Here is a 19,732-nt window from a genome sequence, read left to right on the forward strand (position 1 = left end):
GGAAGATTGGAGGGTGGCCAATATAATGCCGATTTTTAAAAAAGGTTCCAGAGGAGATCTGGGAAATTATAGAACGGGGAGTCTGACGTCGGTGCCGGGCAAAATGGTAGAGACTAATATTAAGAAGAAAATTACAGAGCATATTCAAAAGCATGGATTAATGAGACAAAGTCAACAAGGATTTAGTGAAGGGAAATCTTGCTTCACCAATCTACTACATTTCTTTGAAGGGGTGAACAAACATGTGGATAAAGGTGAGCGGGTTGATATTGTGTATCTGGATTTTCAGAAGACGTTTGACAAAGTACCTCATGAAAGACTCCAGAGGAAACTGGAGAGTCATGGGATAGGAGGTAGTGTTCTATTGTGGATTAAAAACTGGTTAAAAGATAGAAAACAGAGAGTAGGGTTAAATGGTCAGTATTCTCAATGGAGAAGGGTAGTTAGTGGGGTTCCCCAGGGGTCTGTGCTGGGACCGCTGCTTTTTAACATATTTATAAATAACCTAGAGATGGGAGTAACTAGTGAGGTAATTAAATTTGCTGATGACACAAAGTTATTCAAAGTCGTTAAATCACGGGAGGATTGTGCAAAATGACAAAAGGACCTTACGAGACTGGGAGACTGGACATCTAAATGGCAGATGACATTTAATGTGAGCAAGTACAAAGTGATGCATGTGGGAAAGAGGAACCCAAATTATAGCTACAGTACATCATGCAAGGTTCCACGTTAGGAGTCACGGACCAAGAAAGGGATCTAGGTGTTGTCGTTGACACGTTGAAACCTTCTGCTCAGTGTGCAGCTGCGGCTAAGAAAGCAAATAGAATGTTAGGTTTTCTTAGGAAAGGAATATGGAAAACAAAAATGAGGATGTTATAATGTCCTTGTATCGCTCCATGGTGCGACCGCATCTCGAATATTGTGTTCAATTCTGGTCGCTGAGTCTCAAAAAAGATATAGTGGAATTAGAAAAGGTGCAGAGAAGGGCGACGAAAATGATAAAGGGGATGGGACGACTACCCTATGAGGAAAGGCTAGTGGCTAGGGCTCTTCAGCTTGGAGAAAAGGCGGCTGAGGGGAGATATGATAGAGGTCTATAAAATGATGAGTGTAGTTGAAAGGGTAGATGTGAAGCGTCTGTTTACGCTTTTCAAAAATACTAGGACTAGGGGGCATGCAATGAAGCTACAATGTAGTAAATTTAAAACGAATCGGAGAAAATCTTTCTTCACTCAATGTGTAATTAAACTCTGGAATTCGTTGCCAGAGAATGTGATAAAGGCAGTTAGCTTAGGGGAGTTTAAAAAAGGTTTGGACAGTATCCTAAAGGAAAAGTCCATAGACCATTATTAAATGGACTTGGGGAAAATCCACTATTTCTGGGATAAGCAGTATAAAATGTTTTGTACTTTTTTGGGATCTTGCCAGGTATTTGTGACCTGGATTGGCCACTGCTGGAAACAGGATGCTGGGCTCGATGGACCTTTGGTCTTTCCCAGTATGGCAATACTTGTGTACTTATGTAACAGAACTACTCTTCTCTGCAAAGAAGGAAGAGAAGCCATCAGCCATCACCATGAGGAATTCAAAACCCCACAAATATGCAACAGTAATCCCATGAGAGCGAGGCAAAACAAAAAGAGGATTTGAAGAATCTTGTTCCAAAACTTTTAATACAGTCAAATATCTCCAGTCGCCTAGTGTCACTCCTGATGCAGGCACCAGCGCCAAAACACGGCCATACACTGCATTAAAGATTTTGGAACAAGATCCTTCAAATATTCTTTTTTGTTTGCCAAAACTCTGATCACCACAGCCTGCATAAAGAGTTTGTCTTTTTTTTTTACCAAACGCATTGTTAACTACACTCATCTATTCATGCTCAATTCCATCCTAACCCAACCGCAATATTAAAGTTTCAAGAGACACTCTTAGCGGAATAATCTAATTGTCAATTAATGATCTTCACCTAACCTTAGTCCGATCCAATGATTCAAAGCAAAGCCATTCCATTTTATGCACATTAAGATCCATTCCACTGGAATTCATCTAGTCTATGACAAACAGCTGTTAAGACATTTAATTGACCCACTGTAATCTTCACCCAAGATCCGTATATTCAAACAATCAGAATGCCAAAAGCATAAACAATATCTCCAACTGGCTGCAAAAGATACTAAACAGCAAGGGTGACAGTGGTGAATCTTGTGATACACCCAACTTTAGTGATTTCAAACGGCTTTCTTTTTAATGTCTTTGTGAGCGATATTGCAGAAGGGCTGTCTGGTAAGATTTGCCTCTTTGCGGATGACACTAAAAACTCTGCAACAGGGTGGACATCCTGGAGGGTGTGAATGACATGAGAAAGGACCTAGCGAAGCTAGAGGAATGGACCAATATTGGCAACTAAGGTTTATTCCCAAAAAATGCAGGGTCATGCACTTGGGTCGCAAAAATCCGAGGGAACGGTACAGTATAGGGGGTGAAGTGCTTCAGAGTGCGAAGGAAGAGCGGGACTTGGGGGTGATTGTGTCTGATGACCTTAAAGCTTTCAAACAGGTAGAAAAAGCCAAGGTTAGAGCAGAGCTGGCGCTAGAATAAACGCTCAGGGGGACTGTCCTTGAGGCAGCTCAGGTTTGAGTGAAACATATGTCGGACAATATTACCCCTGGGTCCGATGATAAACGGAAATAAGATAAGTTAAAAAGTTAAGCTATTGAGTGATTTTGAAAGCTAAATACGCTATAGCTGACCTGTGAAGATGATGGATGTTGTTAACATTGCCATACAAAACAATTATGGTTGGCAATGAACATCGCTGAGGTTAAGTAAAAATGTTAAAACACTACTGAAAAAAGTTTTGCATTTAAGCTGCACTGTGTATATATATAGGTGGTTGGACACTTGAAGATTGAAAGCCAGAATTTAAAAAGGCATGGGATAAGCATGTGGGATCGCTTAGGAACAGGAAGAATTAGGGGTTACAGAGGATGGGCAGACTGGATGGGTCATATGGCCTTTATCTGCCGTCATGTTTCTATGATTTAATCATAGACCATTAACCCTCAAATACTACCCAAATTTTCCAGCCCTTTAAAAAAGAAGTAATATGATCTAATACTTTGCCAGAAATGTCCAGTTGGGAACATCTGGTAACTAGGAGGGCAATGTCTCAAAAAATCTGAAGAAAAAAATGTAGTGAAATCAGCAGTGCCAGCTTATTTGTATGCAAATAACTGTACACCAGGTTCATAATAGCAACCAACAATGACTCTGCTCTACAGCAGTGTCTATTAAATCAAAATCTTCCTACATGCTTCCATCTCCTTTTCAGTGAAGTTTCAAGCAAAAGGGACAGCCGACACAGACCATACATCTGCACATCGGTTTTTCAAAGATGAAGACGAAACGTTGCAGACATTCAGCTGGCCACGGTCAGTGGGTTTTTGGCCACCACCGACGTTATGCCCTGATTTTCAATGCCAGCCCATGTCCTGGCACCGGTACTGAATTTCCAGGCTAGGGCGGCCGGCTATCCTTTATCCAGTTAAGTGCAATATTCAGCACTTATCTGCCTAAGTGAAAGCGGATAAAGATAGGACTGAGTTTTATGAAGCCTGATTTTGTCTAGATAACTAAGGGCTTCTTTTACAAAGCCGTGCAAACGATTTCCGTGCGGCAAATGAGAGGAAGCCCATAGGAACTGAATGGGCTTCCTCTCATTTGCTGCACTGAGAATCGGTAGCGCAGCTTTGTAAAACTACTACTACTTATTTCTATAGCACTACTAGATGTACGCAGCGCTGGACACTTGAACATGAAGAGACAGTCCCTGCTCGACAGAGCTTACAATCCAATTTGGACAGACAGAACAAACAAACAAACAAACAAACAAGAGATAAGGGAATATTAAAGTGAGGATGATAAAATAAGGGTTAGGAGTTAAAAGCAGCATCAAAAAGGTAGGCTTCTAGCTTAGATTTGAAGACGGCCAGAGATTGAGCTTGACATACTGGCTCAGGAAGTCTATTCCAGGCATATGTTGCAGCAAGATAAAAGGAACAGAGTCTGGAGTTAGCAGTGGAGGAGAAGGGTGTAGATAAGAGAGATTTACCCAGTGAACGGAGTTCCCGGGGAGGAATGTAGGGAGAGATGAGAGTAGAGAGGTACTGAGGAGCTGCAGAGCGAATGCACTTATAGGTCAATAAGAGTTTGAACTTCCTGAGCCCATACGCCAAGCCCCCTCCCTGCCCATCTTCAAATCCTTACTCAAAGCCCACCTCTTCAATGTCGCTTTCGGCACCTAACCATTATACCCCTATTCAAGAAATCTAGACTGCCCCAAATTGATTGACTGCACATTTTGTCCTTTAGATTGTAAGCTCCTTTGAGCAGGGACTGTCCTTCTTTGTGAAACTGTACAGCGCTGTGTAACCCTAGTAGCGCTTTAGAAATGTTAAGTAGTAGTAGTATGTGGAAACGGATAGGAAGCCAGTGAAGTGAACTGAGGAGAGGGCTAATATGAGCATAACGACATTGGCGGAATATTAGTCGTGCAGCAGAATTTTGAACAGATTGAAGAGGAGAGATATGGCTAAGTGGGAGACCTGTGAGAAGCAAGCTGCAATAGTCTAAGCGAGAGGTGATAAGTGTGGATGAGGGTTCTGGTAGTGTGCTCAGAAAGGAAAGGGCAAATTTTAAAAAAGGCCCTTAGGCGGTTAAGTGCTCAATAAGTGCTGCTTCTGCCCCTGGACTGCTCACAAACTACGTCTTTAGCGGTTAGTACTGATATTCAGTGATTTAACTGGCTAGGAGCCGCACCTGCTTGGTTAAAATTGCTCTGAATATCGACCCCAAAGTGGTTTAAGGAAATAAGGGTGGTAGATATCTGGAACAGCTTTCCAGGGGAGAGGACACTATCGTAATTGAAAAGTGCATGGGACAAGCACAGAAGATCTTTGAGGGAAATGAAGAATCATAAGGCTAACTGGGAGATATGCATAGGCTGACTGGATAGACAATATGGTGCCATGCTTATTGGTCACACCTGTAAATGGTGGTTTCTCTTCTGAGCATTGGTAGGTAGAGATGGTCGGCCTCGAGTCTTTAATTCGCTCAGTTCTAGCTCTCCCTTGGGAGTATAATGTAATTCATCAATGACTCCAACCAGGAAAATACCATCAATTTCTCCAAACACTGGACATTCTCGCACGGGACCACCTACAATTGAAAGCAGAATACAGTACTCAGAGTACGTTTTATTGCTATACAGAATTGTGGTGCTAATTATGCAAAATGACTTCTTTGTGCTGCATGATGGGTTCTTTATAGTTTTTTTAAACTTATTTCTTATTCACATTTGCAGTGTTTATGTATTTAAAAAAATCTGAACAGTGTTATTGCTGTAGGAAAAGATAAGTGCCCCACCGGACCAAGGCTAGTCATTGATTTTCAACAGCATTATCCAGATAATACTGCTGAAAATGATTACATATAGCATGAGGGTGGTCCCCAGAATTATTTGCATAGTGCCAATATAAAGCCACTAACTAAATAACTATCTGGATAAAGTCAGAATGCCATAGATAATTTTTTAAGCCCCAGCAGTTGGCATTCAAAAAACATATTAATCCAAAGGTGTTCTCAACAGTACAGTATGACTGCAGACCTCCTCTCTGAACCGGATGTCAGTCTAACTTACATTTCCAAGAGAACAAGAATTACGTAATTGAGAGCAGCCAACTTAAAATACTCCCAGAGTGCAGAAAAATGCAGTAACACCCATATGTGGTGGAAAGGATGAATCGCCTTAACGCTGTGGAACATACTTTACAGTACTAGGTGGCAAAGTCAAAAGGTCCATAAGGCTGCCCTCCTGGCACACCACTTAACAAATGCAGATGTGTCTAAGATTAAAGGATGCAGCACAGGGTTTCCTTGGCAGGGAGGTTTCCTAGGGGGTACAGGACAAGCATCACAAGGTCTGTCAACCCCTCCTAAAAGATGAGTAAGCCTGCTCAAGCCTACTATGATGAAGAAGTTTAATGGAAGTATTTTGAACCAGCTGCAGTCTATGTTTTTGAGAAATGGGAAGACCCTGATAGAATTACAGCTTTCAAGTAAATCTCTTTCCTTCTCCTCTTTTTTTTTTTTTTTAAAGGTCGTTATGCTGGAAAAAGAGAGCTCCACAGGAAACAGGGGAGAGGTGAAGGGAGGGAAGAAGTAAATTCGCAGGGCACCAGAGACAGGGATCTCAAGATCTCCAGATACGACTCTGCAGAGTCAGGACACCTGCAAAACTCAACTGGGGAGCAAATCACTCAGAACCAGAGGCTGAAAAGTGTGTCCATCCACCTGCTAAAGATAGAAAATACAGAGGAGTTGGACTGGATACCAAGAGAGAGATGTTTCAATTCCATTTTCAGTTCTCTGTCTCCACCTGCTGGTTGACGGACACAACTATCCACAGGTTCTGGAATAGTGGGAAGCTATGTAATGGTATGGCCATTAGCGTGGGCTAAAATCCATGCTATTTCCTGTACTTTAACAAACATAACCCTGAGTATCAAGCTGCCATGTTAACAGTTAAACACATTTCCTAAATGTGGTCAAGTCCACGGTGTTGATCTGCTGTAGAGAGTGCTGTCTTTTCTTGCTTAGAATAAGCTTCTTCCCCCACAAAACTATTTCTTATGCATGATAATACACTGTACATGACAAAAACTGGCAAACTGGATTTCCTTCATTACTAACCTGCTTGCAAAACTGAAATTGTGGTTAGAAGATTGAGGAACTTTACAGCCCAAGAATCTTCTCTCGTCTTTGTGCACACAGACACAATGTCGTGGACTTCCAGTTCTGAAAAACAAATGCACAGGAATGATACATCGATAACGTGGCTTATGCTTTCTCACTTAGGGCTCCCTTTTACTAAGCTGCGGTAACCACTAGAGATCGATTAATGCAGTGTAAAAGGGCTGCCTGTAAATTCTGAACATGCACGTGCAAACTACATGCTAAAAATATTTTAATTTTTCTGGGAGGGGGAGTGTCTAGAGCACAGAGTGGACGTTTCTACGCTAGTCAGCGCATCTACGTTGACACATGCTGATTAGTGCTCTTACAGCCTACAAAGTAGGTGGCGGTAAGGACTCATGTGCTAATATTTGGTAATGGCCACACGCTAATGGCAATGTTACGCATGGCCGTTAATTGGGGAAAATGGAAGAGTCAGCCATTTTCCAGCTGCAAAAAACAGCCTTAGTGTAAGGGGGAAAACCAGTGAAAGGGCGCACTAAGGCCACCTCCTACTGCAGCTTTCTAAAAGGACCCCTAAGCATTCAGTTCTCTACTGAGAGCGGCTTCACGCTACATGTACTGCCACTTATTTATTTATTACATTTGTACCTCGCGCTTTCCCACATACAGCAGGCTCAATACAGCTTACATAGTAAAGAATCATTACAAAGGACAAGTAAGAGGAATATTATAAACTGTGATAAGCACAGTGGCAACAATGCCCAAGAATATATGAATTATAATAGGGAAGTTAGACAAGGATAGGATAAAAAAGGTAAAATGGAAGGAGATTGGGAGGGATATGGTAAAAAGGATGGAAAGGAAAAGATTGGAGATTGAGTACATGGGGATTTGAAAATGAGGTGAAAGGTATAATTAGTGTCAGAGTCAGTGTCATCGTCAGAGCAGGAGTATTGTAGGTGGGCTGGTAAAATTAAGTTGGTCCATTAGGGTAAACTTGCTTGAAACAATGGGACTTTAACATTTTCCTGAATGGTAAATAGTTGTTAATTGCTCGGATGGGGCTTAGTAGAGCATTCCAAAGTTGACTACCCAAAAAGGAGAAACTTGATGCATAGAAGGTTTTGTATTTGATACCTTTGCAGTTGGGAAGGTGTAAATTGAGATATGTTCGTGATGACATTGATCTGTTTCTGATAGGAAGGTCTATCAAGTTGTTCATATATGCTCACAGATTGGCTGGGACAAGTGGCCCTTATGATGTCTTCTCTATTTTTAGGAGTATAAGATGAAAACCACTTTATAACAATGAACAGCACAGGACGTTTTACTGACATACCGTAAAATATTTTTTGCATGCCACATTGGCAGTGAGAAGGTTCCAAAAGCAAAACCATATAAAAGTTCTGTTGGTCTAATATATGACTCCAAACTTCCAAAGCCTCCTATGATCACCAGGTCAGGATGAGCCAGTCTTCATTTCTACCTCACTTCACCTGTGGCTGTACAGTTCCAGTTTCTCTTAAGAAAAGCAGAATTACAAGTGCACTGATGCAATGGAGCAACACGAGTACTGACTCTGGACCTGATAATATGGAGCCATCCTGGATGTCTTTAAAGTGGAGTTGACAATTTTAAGTCTGGGCTGAAAACCTTTTTGTTTTGGGATGTATGTGAGTTTCCTGTTGTACCACTATGACCTGAGTGGTGCAGACATTTTGGACTGAGCATGCAGGAATTTGTTTTTGTCTTCTGTCCCTTCTTTCTCCGTCCTACGTTCATTGTAGTTCCTTTCCTTCTAGCGCAATTGGAATTGTGCTATTGTAAACTGCTCAGAAGGTGCGTTACATCAAAATAAATTGAACTTATTCTGTCCCACTGCATACAGTTATAGCTCTGATTGTGTAAGGGAAATCGATAAAATGATTAGAACTATAACTCCATGCAATGTAATAACCCAAAAGGAGGACTGATCAGCCTAGTCCAGGCTTGTCCAAGTTCAATCCTAAAGGGCTGCAAGAGCAGACCAGGTTTTCAGGATAGCCCTAATAAATACACATGAAAGATCTGTACACAATGGATGCAGTAGGCATACAAATCTTTTCCATACATATTCATTAGGGATACCCTGAAAACCTAGAACTGAACAAATCCACTCTTGAAAGGGTGCCAAGGAGAGAGTTCTTGGAAAAGGGTGCAAAGGCACAACAGTATTTAACAGTATCGAGGTGGAAATCTTTGCATAATAACATCCCATGTCAACATTACCTCTAGCTAAATGTATACTAGCTCCTCTGTCCATTAATGCTACTCTTTCAGGTTGAAGGAAGCCTGGCAACTCTATGCTGTAAACCATCTGCTGCTCGCACCAGCCCTGTGCACACAGATCAGTGACACACAGGTACTTCATGTGATATCTTTCCAAGGGATTTCTTGCATCCGATTTTCTCTTTTGTCTTTTCCCTGCAGTTTCCTTTCCGTGCTCCACTCTCTGCAAGTATCCTTCAGGCAGCTCAGTAGAGCAGTTGGGATTTTCAGCGTTGACACTTAAAGCAAGCAAAAAGCAAAAAAAGAAAAAATGTAAATTATGTTTTCTATAAAATGAAGAGGTACTTTAGATGCAATGTTGATTTAATGCTGATAGTACGCAGAAATACCAGGGGCCATGACCTCGATAATTACTGTCATCTTGGGCTAAGTAATGGAGTAAGTAACGGAGAAAGGTGAATAGCGGAATATCCCAGGGATTTGTACTGTTATTTTAAACATATTTACACATTATCTAAAAATAGGAACAATGAGTGAAATGTTGTTAAATATCACATAGACTGTAAGAAATTGCAGAAGGATCCTTTGAGACTGGGTATTCAAATGGCAAATGAAATTTAATGTGGACAAATACCAGGAGATGCATATAGGGAATAACAACCCAAATTATAGTTACATGATGCCGGGTTCCACGTTAGGAGTCAGCAATCAAGAAAAGGATCTGCAAGTCTTTGTGGACAGTATGTTGAAATTTTCTGCTCAGTGTGCGGAATTTTTTGTAAAGGAATACCACAATGACTCTATATTTGCTCCATGATAAGACCCGCTTTGAGTATTGTGTGCAATTCTGGTTACACCTCAAAAAAGTAGAATGAAGGAAAAACAGTCCAGAAGAACAGGTGCTAGACTGCTTGCGAGAGGTTTCTACAACTTCTTCCAACTTACAGTGCAGCCCATGGTTCAGAGAAACCAATTCTGCAAGCCAATTCATTTACATAAAATATCTTACACTCCACAACTGAAGCACTCGGAGTGAGGTGCAAGTATTTGGTTTTTTTTTTATAACTTTGCTATTGTTCCACAAACTTTTTGTTTTGGAAACAACACTGCCTAAGTTGAGATTTTTCTATGAATAACAGGGTTGGATCCTCTTGGGTTTAAAAGCTTTATTCCACACCACTAGAGAATCCTGATCCCAAGATGCATTCTATTTTCACCATACTACACAGTGTCCAAAGATGGCTTCTTGATTTTCAGTAACAAAGACTCTGAAAGGAGATCATATCTCATGTATTTACCATATAAACCAGTTACAGCCTAATTCTTTAAAAAGTGCTAAAAATTGCATATGCAAATTTGGGTGTGTGTCTAATCTATGCATAGAAAGGATGGCGATTCAGTTAAAAAATCAAATAAAACAATTTTTGTTTTGTTACATTTGTACCCCGCACTTTCCCACTCATGGCAGGCTCAATGCGGCTTACGTGGGGCAATGGAGGATTAAGTGACTTGCCCAGTGCCTGTGCCTGTGCCTGAAGTGGGAATCAAACTCAGTTCCTCAGTTCCCCAGGACCAAAGTCCACCACCCTAACCACTAGGCCACTCCTCCACTCCGTACCATAGGACCTAATGAAATACAATAAAATGTTTGGTGAGTAAGACTCGACACAGCTGTGTTTCCGCCTATCTGGCCTGTATCAGGAGTCTTTTTGTCATCCGAACGGTCACTTTATTGATCTTTTCACTATATGATGTGATAAATTTTCTTCGCCTTTCTGTAGTTGTACTATAGCGACTCTGAAAAGCACCTTCTTGTATTTCTCTTGTCTGGCGTCTAACCGTAAGTATTAGCCTGGATTTGAGAAACTAACACTTACAGTTAGACGCCAGACAAGAGAAATACAAGAAGGTGCTTTTCAGAGTTGCTATAGCACAATTACAGCAAGGCGAAGAAAATTTATCACATCATATAGTGAAAAGATCAATAAAGTGACCTTTCGGATGACAAAAAGACTCCTGATGCAGGCCAGATAGACCGAAACACAGCTATGTCGAGTCTTACTCACCGAACGTTTTATTGTATTTAATTAAATTGTTTTATTTGATTTTTTAACTGAAGCGTCGTCCTTTCTATTTTATTTTTTGGTCATCTTCTGTCGTGTTCTCGAGGACCTTGGCATTCTGTCAGGTTTCTTCCCCGGGAACCCTGGGTACGTGAGTCCTTGGACCACGGCCGAGGAGCGGCAGTGGCAGGCAAGATCACCTTCGGAGCAGAGAAGAGACAAGGCTGGACTGGAACCCCGGACTGGAGTCCTGCACTGGAACACTTGGGACTGGAACACACCGGAGTAGGCTTCACCTACGCTTAGCTGCCTTTCCCCGAGGGTTGAGCCCTCAGGTTCGAGCAGTCGGTAGGGCTTACAGGAAAACCAGAACTGGAACCAGCAACAGGAACAACCGGAGTCAGGATCCAGCCGTGCTCCCAGGAACCTGGGCTAACGTGAGACAGGCAGGCAGGGAATGTCCGGGTTCAGGCAATAGTCCGAGACAGGTGGCTGGCAGAGAAGATCTGAGTACAGGCAATAGTCCGAGACAGGTGGCTGGCAGAGAATATCTGAGTATAGGCAATAGGCAGAGGCAGACGTGGTAAGGTTCAAAGCAGGAGTCTCTGGGCAGGTGGCTAGCAGAGCAGTAGATAGGTACAGGCAAGGGTCAGAACCAATAGCAAGACTAGGGCTGGAGCTCCAGTAACAAGGAGAACTGGCAAAGGATAAGACTAGGGCTGAAGCTCCAGAACCCAAGGAAACCCCACCGGGGAAAACCAGAGGCTAAACTCAGAAGACCTAGAAGCTGTACACAAGCTAACAAGCAGAGCAGTGCCCAAGCTAACTAGGCAAACACTAGGAACTCACATAGAGCAACCACAGAAGAACTAGTAAGCTGTACACAGGCTACCAAGCAAGGCTTGTGCCCAAGCTAACTAGTCAAACACTAGACAATCACACAGAACTGGACAAAGTAGCAGTGCACAGAGCACTCTAGCATACCAGGGACCTTATACGCTGCAAAGGCTGCAGTCTCTAAGTGAATAATAAAGCCCTTCAACAACAGAGACACACTGCAGCAATCTCTAAGTAACTACGGAGGCTGTTCAGGCACAAACCACAGAGCAGGCAGAAAGCACAGTGAAAACACAGAGAGGCTTCCCACACCCAGGTGTAGTGTAGTGAAGCAATTAGAGTCATGCTGGAAGCAGCCAGCACACACAGAGAGAGAGAGAGAGAGAGAGAGAGAGATAACCCAGGCAACACCCACAGGTGCAGTATAGTGAGGCAATTAGTGTCATGCTGCTGGATGCAGCCAGCACAGAGAGCCAGAGCTAGCTCAGAAAGGACAGACAGAAGAAACAGGAGCCAGCTAGGAAGCTGACCCCCAGGAGCAAGGTAAGTCTGAGGGTGGTCACGGCCACAGACGTGACATCTTCGCTGTTTTTTTGTTTTCTGTATTTGGTTTTGCGAAGACTGGTTTCTTCTGTTTGCATTATTCCTCATTCTATGCATTCAATTTAACTGAATGAGCTAATTAGAGCCGATATTTAATTAGAGATCCTCTGTGTTCAGCCCATGCTATTTTAAATTCTGCCAGTTTTTTTTCTCCACCACCTCCCTCGGGAGGGCATTCCAGGCATCAATCACCCTCTCTGTGAAAATGAATTTTCTAACGTTACTCCTAAATCTACCACCCCGCAACCTCAATTCATATCCTCTAGTTCTACCATTTTCCCTTTTCTGGAAAATATTTGTTTCTATATTAATACCTTTTAAGTATTTAAACATCTGTATCATATTTCCCCTGTCCCTCCTCCAGGGTATACATGCGCCATATGAATAAATGGCACTTATGTGCATATGTGTACTACATGCTATTCTATAAAATAATGCATAGGTACATTAGTACCTATGCTGCTAGTTGATATTCAACCTTGTCCAAGCGATTTTTGAGGTTCTTTTACAGACAGTTCAAAAGGATTTACCCTTTATTCAGACATCCAATTTGAGTGACTCCTGAGGAAGGCCCTTGTGAGCCGAAACACGGCTCATGTTGAGTCCTGGATGTTCAATCAAGTGGTATTTTTTTACATTATTTGCTGCCCCCCCCCCTTTTCTCCATCGCCCTTGTTGTGACTGTTTTATTTGCAGCCGTACCATCTGCTGCAGTGTGTAAAGGAGAGCTCGATCAGTTTCAGCATGGCCAGTGTGCAGCGGAGATGGGGGCATAGCATGGCAATGCATGAGAACTCTCCATCCCCTTCTACCAAAAGTGAGCATGGGGAAAGATTCATTGCTATGAGGAGTAGTATTTTACATACGTTTCAGAGGTATCCTGGAGTTCTCCTTGGTTTTGATGAGCCTCGTAGTTTCTTTTACTTGACTCTGCTTCACCTTGAAAGAGAACAAACAAGCATGAAAAGCATTTACAATCCTATGGTACGGAGTCATTTGAAAAAGTTAGTTTCTAAACATATTCATTAGTCAAAAATCTGAATGACATCAACAAAAAAATATCAACTTGTTCTCTGCCTTACATAAATTATCATCATTCCACTGTTACTCAGCAACCAGATCAGAGTGCAGGGGAAAAGAAATGCTGATTTCTGAGAAAATATTTCTAAAGAGGTGTTGAATAATCAGGCATTAAGTTTCTCAGACTTGTCAGCTTCGAATACCATTTCTGGCACCAGTATCCCACCCAAATCTTCCTCGGTGAAGACTGAAGCAAAGAATTCATTTAATCTCTCCGCTACGGCTTTGTCTTCCCTGATCGCCCTTTTTACTCCTCGGTCATCTAGCGGTCCAACCGATTCTTTTGCCAGCTTCCTACTTTTATATGTAAAAATTTTTTACTATGTGTTTTTGCCTCCAACGCAATCTTTTTTTCGAAGTTCCTCTTCGTCTTCCTTATCAGCACTTTGCATTTGACTTGACATTCCTTATGCTGTTTCTTATTATTTTCAGTCGGTTCCTTCTTCCATTTTCTGAAGGATTTTCTTTTAGCTCTAATAGCTTCCTTTACCTCACTTTTTAATCATGCCGGCTGTCGTTTGGTCTTCCGTCCTCCTTTTTTAATATGCGGAATATATTTGGCCTGGGCTTCCAGGATGGTGTTTTTGAACAGCATCCACGCCTGATGTAAATTTTGACCCTCGCAGTTGCTCCTCTAAGTTTTTTTTTTTTTCACCGTTCTCATTTTATCAGTTTCCTTTTTTAAAGTTAAATGCTGAAATATTTGATTTCATATGTATACTTACTTCGACGCTAATATCAAATCTGATCATATTATGATCACTGTTATCAAGCGGCCCCAGCACCATTACCTTCCGCACCAGATCATGTGCTCCACTAAGGACTAGGTTTAGAATTTTTCCTTCTCTTGTCGGCTCCTGTACCAGCTGCTCCATAAAGCTGTCCTTGATTTCATCAAGGAATTTTACCTCCCTAGCGTGCCCCGATGTTATATTTACCCAGTCAATATCAGGGTAATTGAAATCACCCATTATTATTGTGTCGCCCAGTTTGTTTGCGTCCCTAATTTCCTTTAATATTTCTGCATCCGTCTGTTCATCCTGGTCAGGCGGACGGTAGTACACTCCTATCACTATCCTTTTCCCCTTTACACATGGCATTTCAGTCCATAGTGATTCCAAAAAGTGTTTTGTTTCCTGCAGAATTTTCAATCTATTTGATTCAAGGCTCTCGTTAATATACGCTACCCCTCCACCAATTCGATCCACCCTATCACTACAATTATAATTTGTACCCCGGTATGACAGTGTACCACTGGTTATCCTCCTTCCACCAGGTCTCAGAGATGCCTATTATATCTAATTTTTCATTTAGTGCAATATCTTCTACTTATCACTATCAGGATACCCTGTCTTCCCTGTTTTGGTGATATCTTTGAACGATACCTTATCCCAAACCATGCGCTTTTGAGCGACTGTCGGCCTTCACCCCCATTTCTAGTTTAAAAGCTGCTCTACCTTTTAATAAAGCAATCTGACCCCAGATGACAAAGGGAGAGGGCCCCAACGATGGCAGAGATATTTTGTATTCTGGAAAAGACAAGTAACATTTATGGTATAAAGGCGAGGCAAGCCCCCAGGAAGGAGTTGGCTGAAATATCAGAGGTGGATTCTCGCCCAGCACAGGAGAAAATCCCCCCCCCCCTCCCGATACACATTAAAAGCACGCTTAGCATCACATTGTACAATTTTTGCAGGATAACCCTGATGTGTAAAATGAATCATCATAGAACAGGCTTGTTCTTGAAAATCATGCTGATGGGTGCAGAGTCTACGTAGGCGAAAGAATTGACTTCCCGGTATGCTGTTCTTTAAAACTTGTGGATGGTGTCTTCGATAATGCAAACTGGCACTGCGGTCAGTAGCCTTTCGAAAAGACTCAGAGTTGTGAGAATATAGTACAGTCATAATAAATACACACGAGATGTCTTTTCAAGCACTGCCTTTACCGAATGCAAAATATAACTCATAAAAATTACGTTTATCCTGAAAACCTAACTTGCAGTCTTATTGCAGTTTGGCCACCTCTGCCTTGATAAGTGAGGCTGGGAACCCCTGCCTAAAGTGATGGGTGCATTTTTTTTTCTCTTTCTGGATACATTATTTGCTCACCTTGACAATGTACAGGCCACATTAGATCATCCAAATGTAAAAACTCAGAATCACTCATATCTGAAAATCCATCTCCACACTCTTCCACGGTGTCTTCTTCTACTTCGCTTTTTTCCTCTTTGGATAGATCTGGAGTGGCCATAACGAGACCGTGCAAACTACTCCTGTACAATGCTCGGTTATATTACTGCGACATTTCTGGAAGCTTCAGCGCTGGCGGTTTCTGCTTTATTAGGTCAAAACTAAAAAGGCTCTCTAGCCTCTTATCGCAGCTACATACTTCGCTGCTCGCCCCTCTTCTGTGGGAGCAACACAGAATCCCCCCCCCCCCCCGAATCCAGGCAAAACACAAATTTTTAACGGCAAAAAGTGCAATAAAACATACAGGGACACCCTGAAAATAAGAGACCTCCCCAGCCCAGACCTAAGAGAGCAGCATATCTAATACTGTTCCACTGACAATCAACCGGTTGCAAAGAGAATTTGTGCTAAGGCAAACTTTAACCTTCTATAATTTCTTGGCCGATCTAAACTCCGGGCTACTTTATAAAGTGAGAAGGATTGAATTTGAAAACAAAGAACAAAAATCCCCGTAGGCACAGAGGTCCTCCTAGCTACTCCCCTGCTGTCACATGATCATCACCCTCGTGTCACGTGAGCTCGGTTACCGTGGTGACAGGCGCGCGTAGGGTTTCCTAGGTCTGGTGGTTCTTCTACTCACATGAGTGACATGATCAATTCCAGAGAGCAGCAGCACTGCAACTACCTCCATCTCCATGGCCAGACTCTTCTGCTCCGTTTTGGTGTTTTTTTTTTTTTTTTTGTACCCCGCGCTTTCCCATTCAATGCGGCTTAGGTACTTATTTGTACCTGGGGCAATGGAGGGTTAAGTGACTTGCCAGAGTCACAAGAACCTGCCTGTGCCTGAAGTGAGAATCGAATCCAGTTCCCCAGGACCAAAGTCCACCACTCTAACCACTAGGCTTCTTCACGTTTTTTCAGTTAATTCTTAAGAGTGTCAGTGTCTTACGACCAGAGCTGCAAACGTTTGCACTACGTGTTTGCTTCGAATTTTTCCTGTCACTGTCAGCGTTTCTCTGAAACCTTCCCTGAGTTGTAGGGGTGCTGGTAGTGGTTCCTTGATGTCCCCTTGGCGAACCTTCAGCGCCATGCCTTTCCAGAGGCAATTCTAGGGGCCAAACTCCTGTGCTCCCATCCCCCGTGGGTGGCCAGCATTCCCCCTTTGCCTCTTTAAGCCCTTCCCAAGGTGGTCAATATCTCGCCTTCACCTTCTCTCTATCCCCCTCCCCTTTTAGTTTTTATCATTCTCTCCAAGGTGCCAATATTTCATGTCCCTTTCCCTACCCACACCCCTTGTCCAGCATCTCTTGCCTCCACCACTGCCACCCAGGGCTGGCATTAGAGGAGGAGGGGGTCAAACAGGGCAACTGGAGGAGCGGCCTAGTGGTTAGGGTGGTGGACTTTGGTCCTGGGGAACTGAGGAACTGAGTTCGATTCCCACTTCAGGCACAGGCAGCTCCTTGTGACTCTGGGCAAGTCACTTAACCCTCCATTGCCCCAGGTACAAATAAGTATCTGTATACAATATGTAAGCCGCATTGAGCCTGCCATGAGTGGGAAAGTGCGGGGTACAAATGTAACAAAAAATAAAATAAATAAAACTCCAGCACCCCCCCCCCCCCCCCCTCACCGGTGGGCCACCTTTAAAATGCATTGCTCTCACAGATTTGCTGACACAGCAGTGATTTTAATATGCTGCCCGAAGCCTCCTCTGTGCTTTTCCTCTGTAGTTGCGCCGGCCTGCTGCCCTCTGATGCAACTTCCTGTTTCTGTGTATGTGGAACGCGGCAGAGGGAAAGTGCTGAGGATGCTGCAGGCATCATATTAGAATTGCTGCCACTCAGCAGCACCCCCTGCGAAGAACAAAACATTTTAAAGATAGGGAAGGTGAGGGAGACGTTGGGGGTGAAGAAAAGGGGAAGACATGCTGGCCAACTGGGGCCCCCTGGAACAGCTGTTTTTAAAGTAGACCAGAGGAGGGGGGGGTTCAAAGAGGAAAATGCCGGGTGGGGGACAAACGATGGGCCTAGAAACAGAGAAGAGGGAGAGCGAGATGATGGACAATGGGATGGAGGAAGAGATGCTGGATGAGATGAGCAGTCTGGAAGAGAGAAAATTTGGACCTGGGGATGGAAGGAAGGGAGGGAGGGTAGCGTAAGGGAGAAATGTTGGATCTGGGAATGGAAGGGAGGGAGAGATGCTAAACAATGGTATGGAGAGGAGGAAAGAGATGCTGCATCAAGGGGGAGGAGGGAAGAAGAACAGAAAAGGGTGGGTGGGGAGACAGAGGAGGAGAGATGGACCCCTGGTGGGGCAGGAAGATGCTAAGGGGTAGAGGGAAAGAAACAGGGAGACGCAAGACAATGAGCGTGGGGTGGGCTACAAGAGTGGAGAGAGGGAGAGGGGATTCTGGAAATGTTGGAACCATTTGGGAGAGGTCAAAAGGGGTAGCAAGAAGATGAGCAAGAGGAGAATAGTGATTACAGAGGTAGAAATTTAGTAATGAGGAGAAGGTGAAAGGAGTGAGATGGGAAATGAGAGAGCTAGGGAGTGAGAGGAGAAGGAAAATTGATATGTAGCTGTAGAAAGAGGGTGAAATTTGAGTGGACAGAGGCAGGAAAGAAAAAATAGGGAGGAAAGATCTGAAAGGGAACAATCAAATATGTTAGAGACACAGGCATAGTGAGGGAATGAAACGAGAGAAAAGAAAAATGGACAGCAGATACTGGAAAGAGAATTAGCAGAAAACGGAAACTGGGACCAAGATGACGGAAAATCAAAACGTCGAGACAAAAAAGGTAGAAAAAATATTTTATTTTGAATTTATTAACTGGAATATGTTAGCTTTGAGATGTGCATCACAGATGTTTTTGAATTGTATTCAGTGCATAGACAGACGGTTGTTGGGGGGGGGGGGGGCTTGAGCCCAAAATGGGTGGGCATGAAATTTTCTGCTCACCCAAATGCAAAATATATATAATTGAGCTGGAATGGATCCCCAACTGAAGAACACTTCCTCCGGTCCGGCAGCCAGAAATCTCCAAGCTCTGCAGCATGTGGAGATTTCTGGTCATTTGACCTGAGGAGATGAGCATTAGGGATCTCCTCAGCCACAGCAAGGGAAATGTTAATTTTGAGGGGCCTAAGCTCAAAGTGGGGGGCCCATCCCCTTCTGTGGTTATGCCACTGATTGTGTTCGATACAAAATGAAGTGCATTTTTGTTTTTATTTCTCTAGTGTTGCAGTACTTTTGAGTTTAACTTCTTGGGTTTCCCAGTTCAGTTTTGGTGTTCATACTTCTATTTCTAATTTATGATCCCTTGTTCTGTATTTGGTGAAATTCTGTGTTTTGTGTGTGAACAAGTCATTTAAAGTTGTGTTAAGTGTGGTAGTATTAAGTGGGGAGATTGAGGGCCCCCTCCTTAATTTCCACCCTGGGCCCCAGCATGTCTAACACCGGCTCTGCTGCCAACCTAGCTCCTCCCAGGCTCAATGCTGTACATAAAAACAAAAGTATTGCCATACTGGGACAGATCGAAGATCTGCCAAGCCCAGAGTTTCCAACCGTGGCCAATCCAGGTCACAAGTAGCTGACAAGATCCCAAAACAGTACAATACATTTTATGCTGCTTATCCTAGAAATAAGCAGTGGATTTTCCCAAGTCTATTTTAATAATGGCTTATGGACTTTTCTTTTAGGAAGCTATCCAAACCTTTTTAAAATCCCGCTAAGCTAACTGCTTTTACTACATTCTCTGGCAACCAATTCCAGAGTTTAATTACACGTTGAGTGAAGAAATATTTTCTCCGATTTGTTTTAAATTTACTACTTTGTAGCTTCATTCGTTCCCCCTGGTCCTAGTATTTTTGGAAAGAGTAAACAAGCGACTCATGGGCGTAGTTTTGGGGGCCAGGGGAGGCAGTCCC

The 19,732-nt window shown here is 43.0% G+C and overlaps 1 protein-coding gene across 1 annotated transcript in view; it reads right to left on the reverse strand.

The window, feature by feature from the left end:
• Positions 1 to 16,333, reverse strand: part of LOC115482440 (exonuclease V-like) — a 35,485-nt gene extending 19,152 nt beyond the window's left edge. The window contains exons 1-5 of the mRNA XM_030222188.1: positions 15,725 to 16,333; positions 13,400 to 13,472; positions 9,031 to 9,308; positions 6,757 to 6,861; positions 5,051 to 5,223 (exon numbers count right to left, since the gene is read on the reverse strand). Of these exons, the coding sequence (XP_030078048.1) occupies positions 5,051 to 5,223; positions 6,757 to 6,861; positions 9,031 to 9,308; positions 13,400 to 13,472; positions 15,725 to 15,866 (771 nt within the window). The 5' untranslated portion in view covers positions 15,867 to 16,333. The remainder of the gene's footprint in view (positions 1 to 5,050; positions 5,224 to 6,756; positions 6,862 to 9,030; positions 9,309 to 13,399; positions 13,473 to 15,724) is intronic.
• Between the last annotated feature and the right edge of the window lie 3,399 nt (positions 16,334 to 19,732).

The sequence above is a fragment of the Microcaecilia unicolor genome, chromosome 13 (assembly GCF_901765095.1).
Source record: "Microcaecilia unicolor chromosome 13, aMicUni1.1, whole genome shotgun sequence".
Taxonomy (NCBI): Eukaryota; Metazoa; Chordata; class Amphibia; order Gymnophiona; family Siphonopidae; genus Microcaecilia; species Microcaecilia unicolor.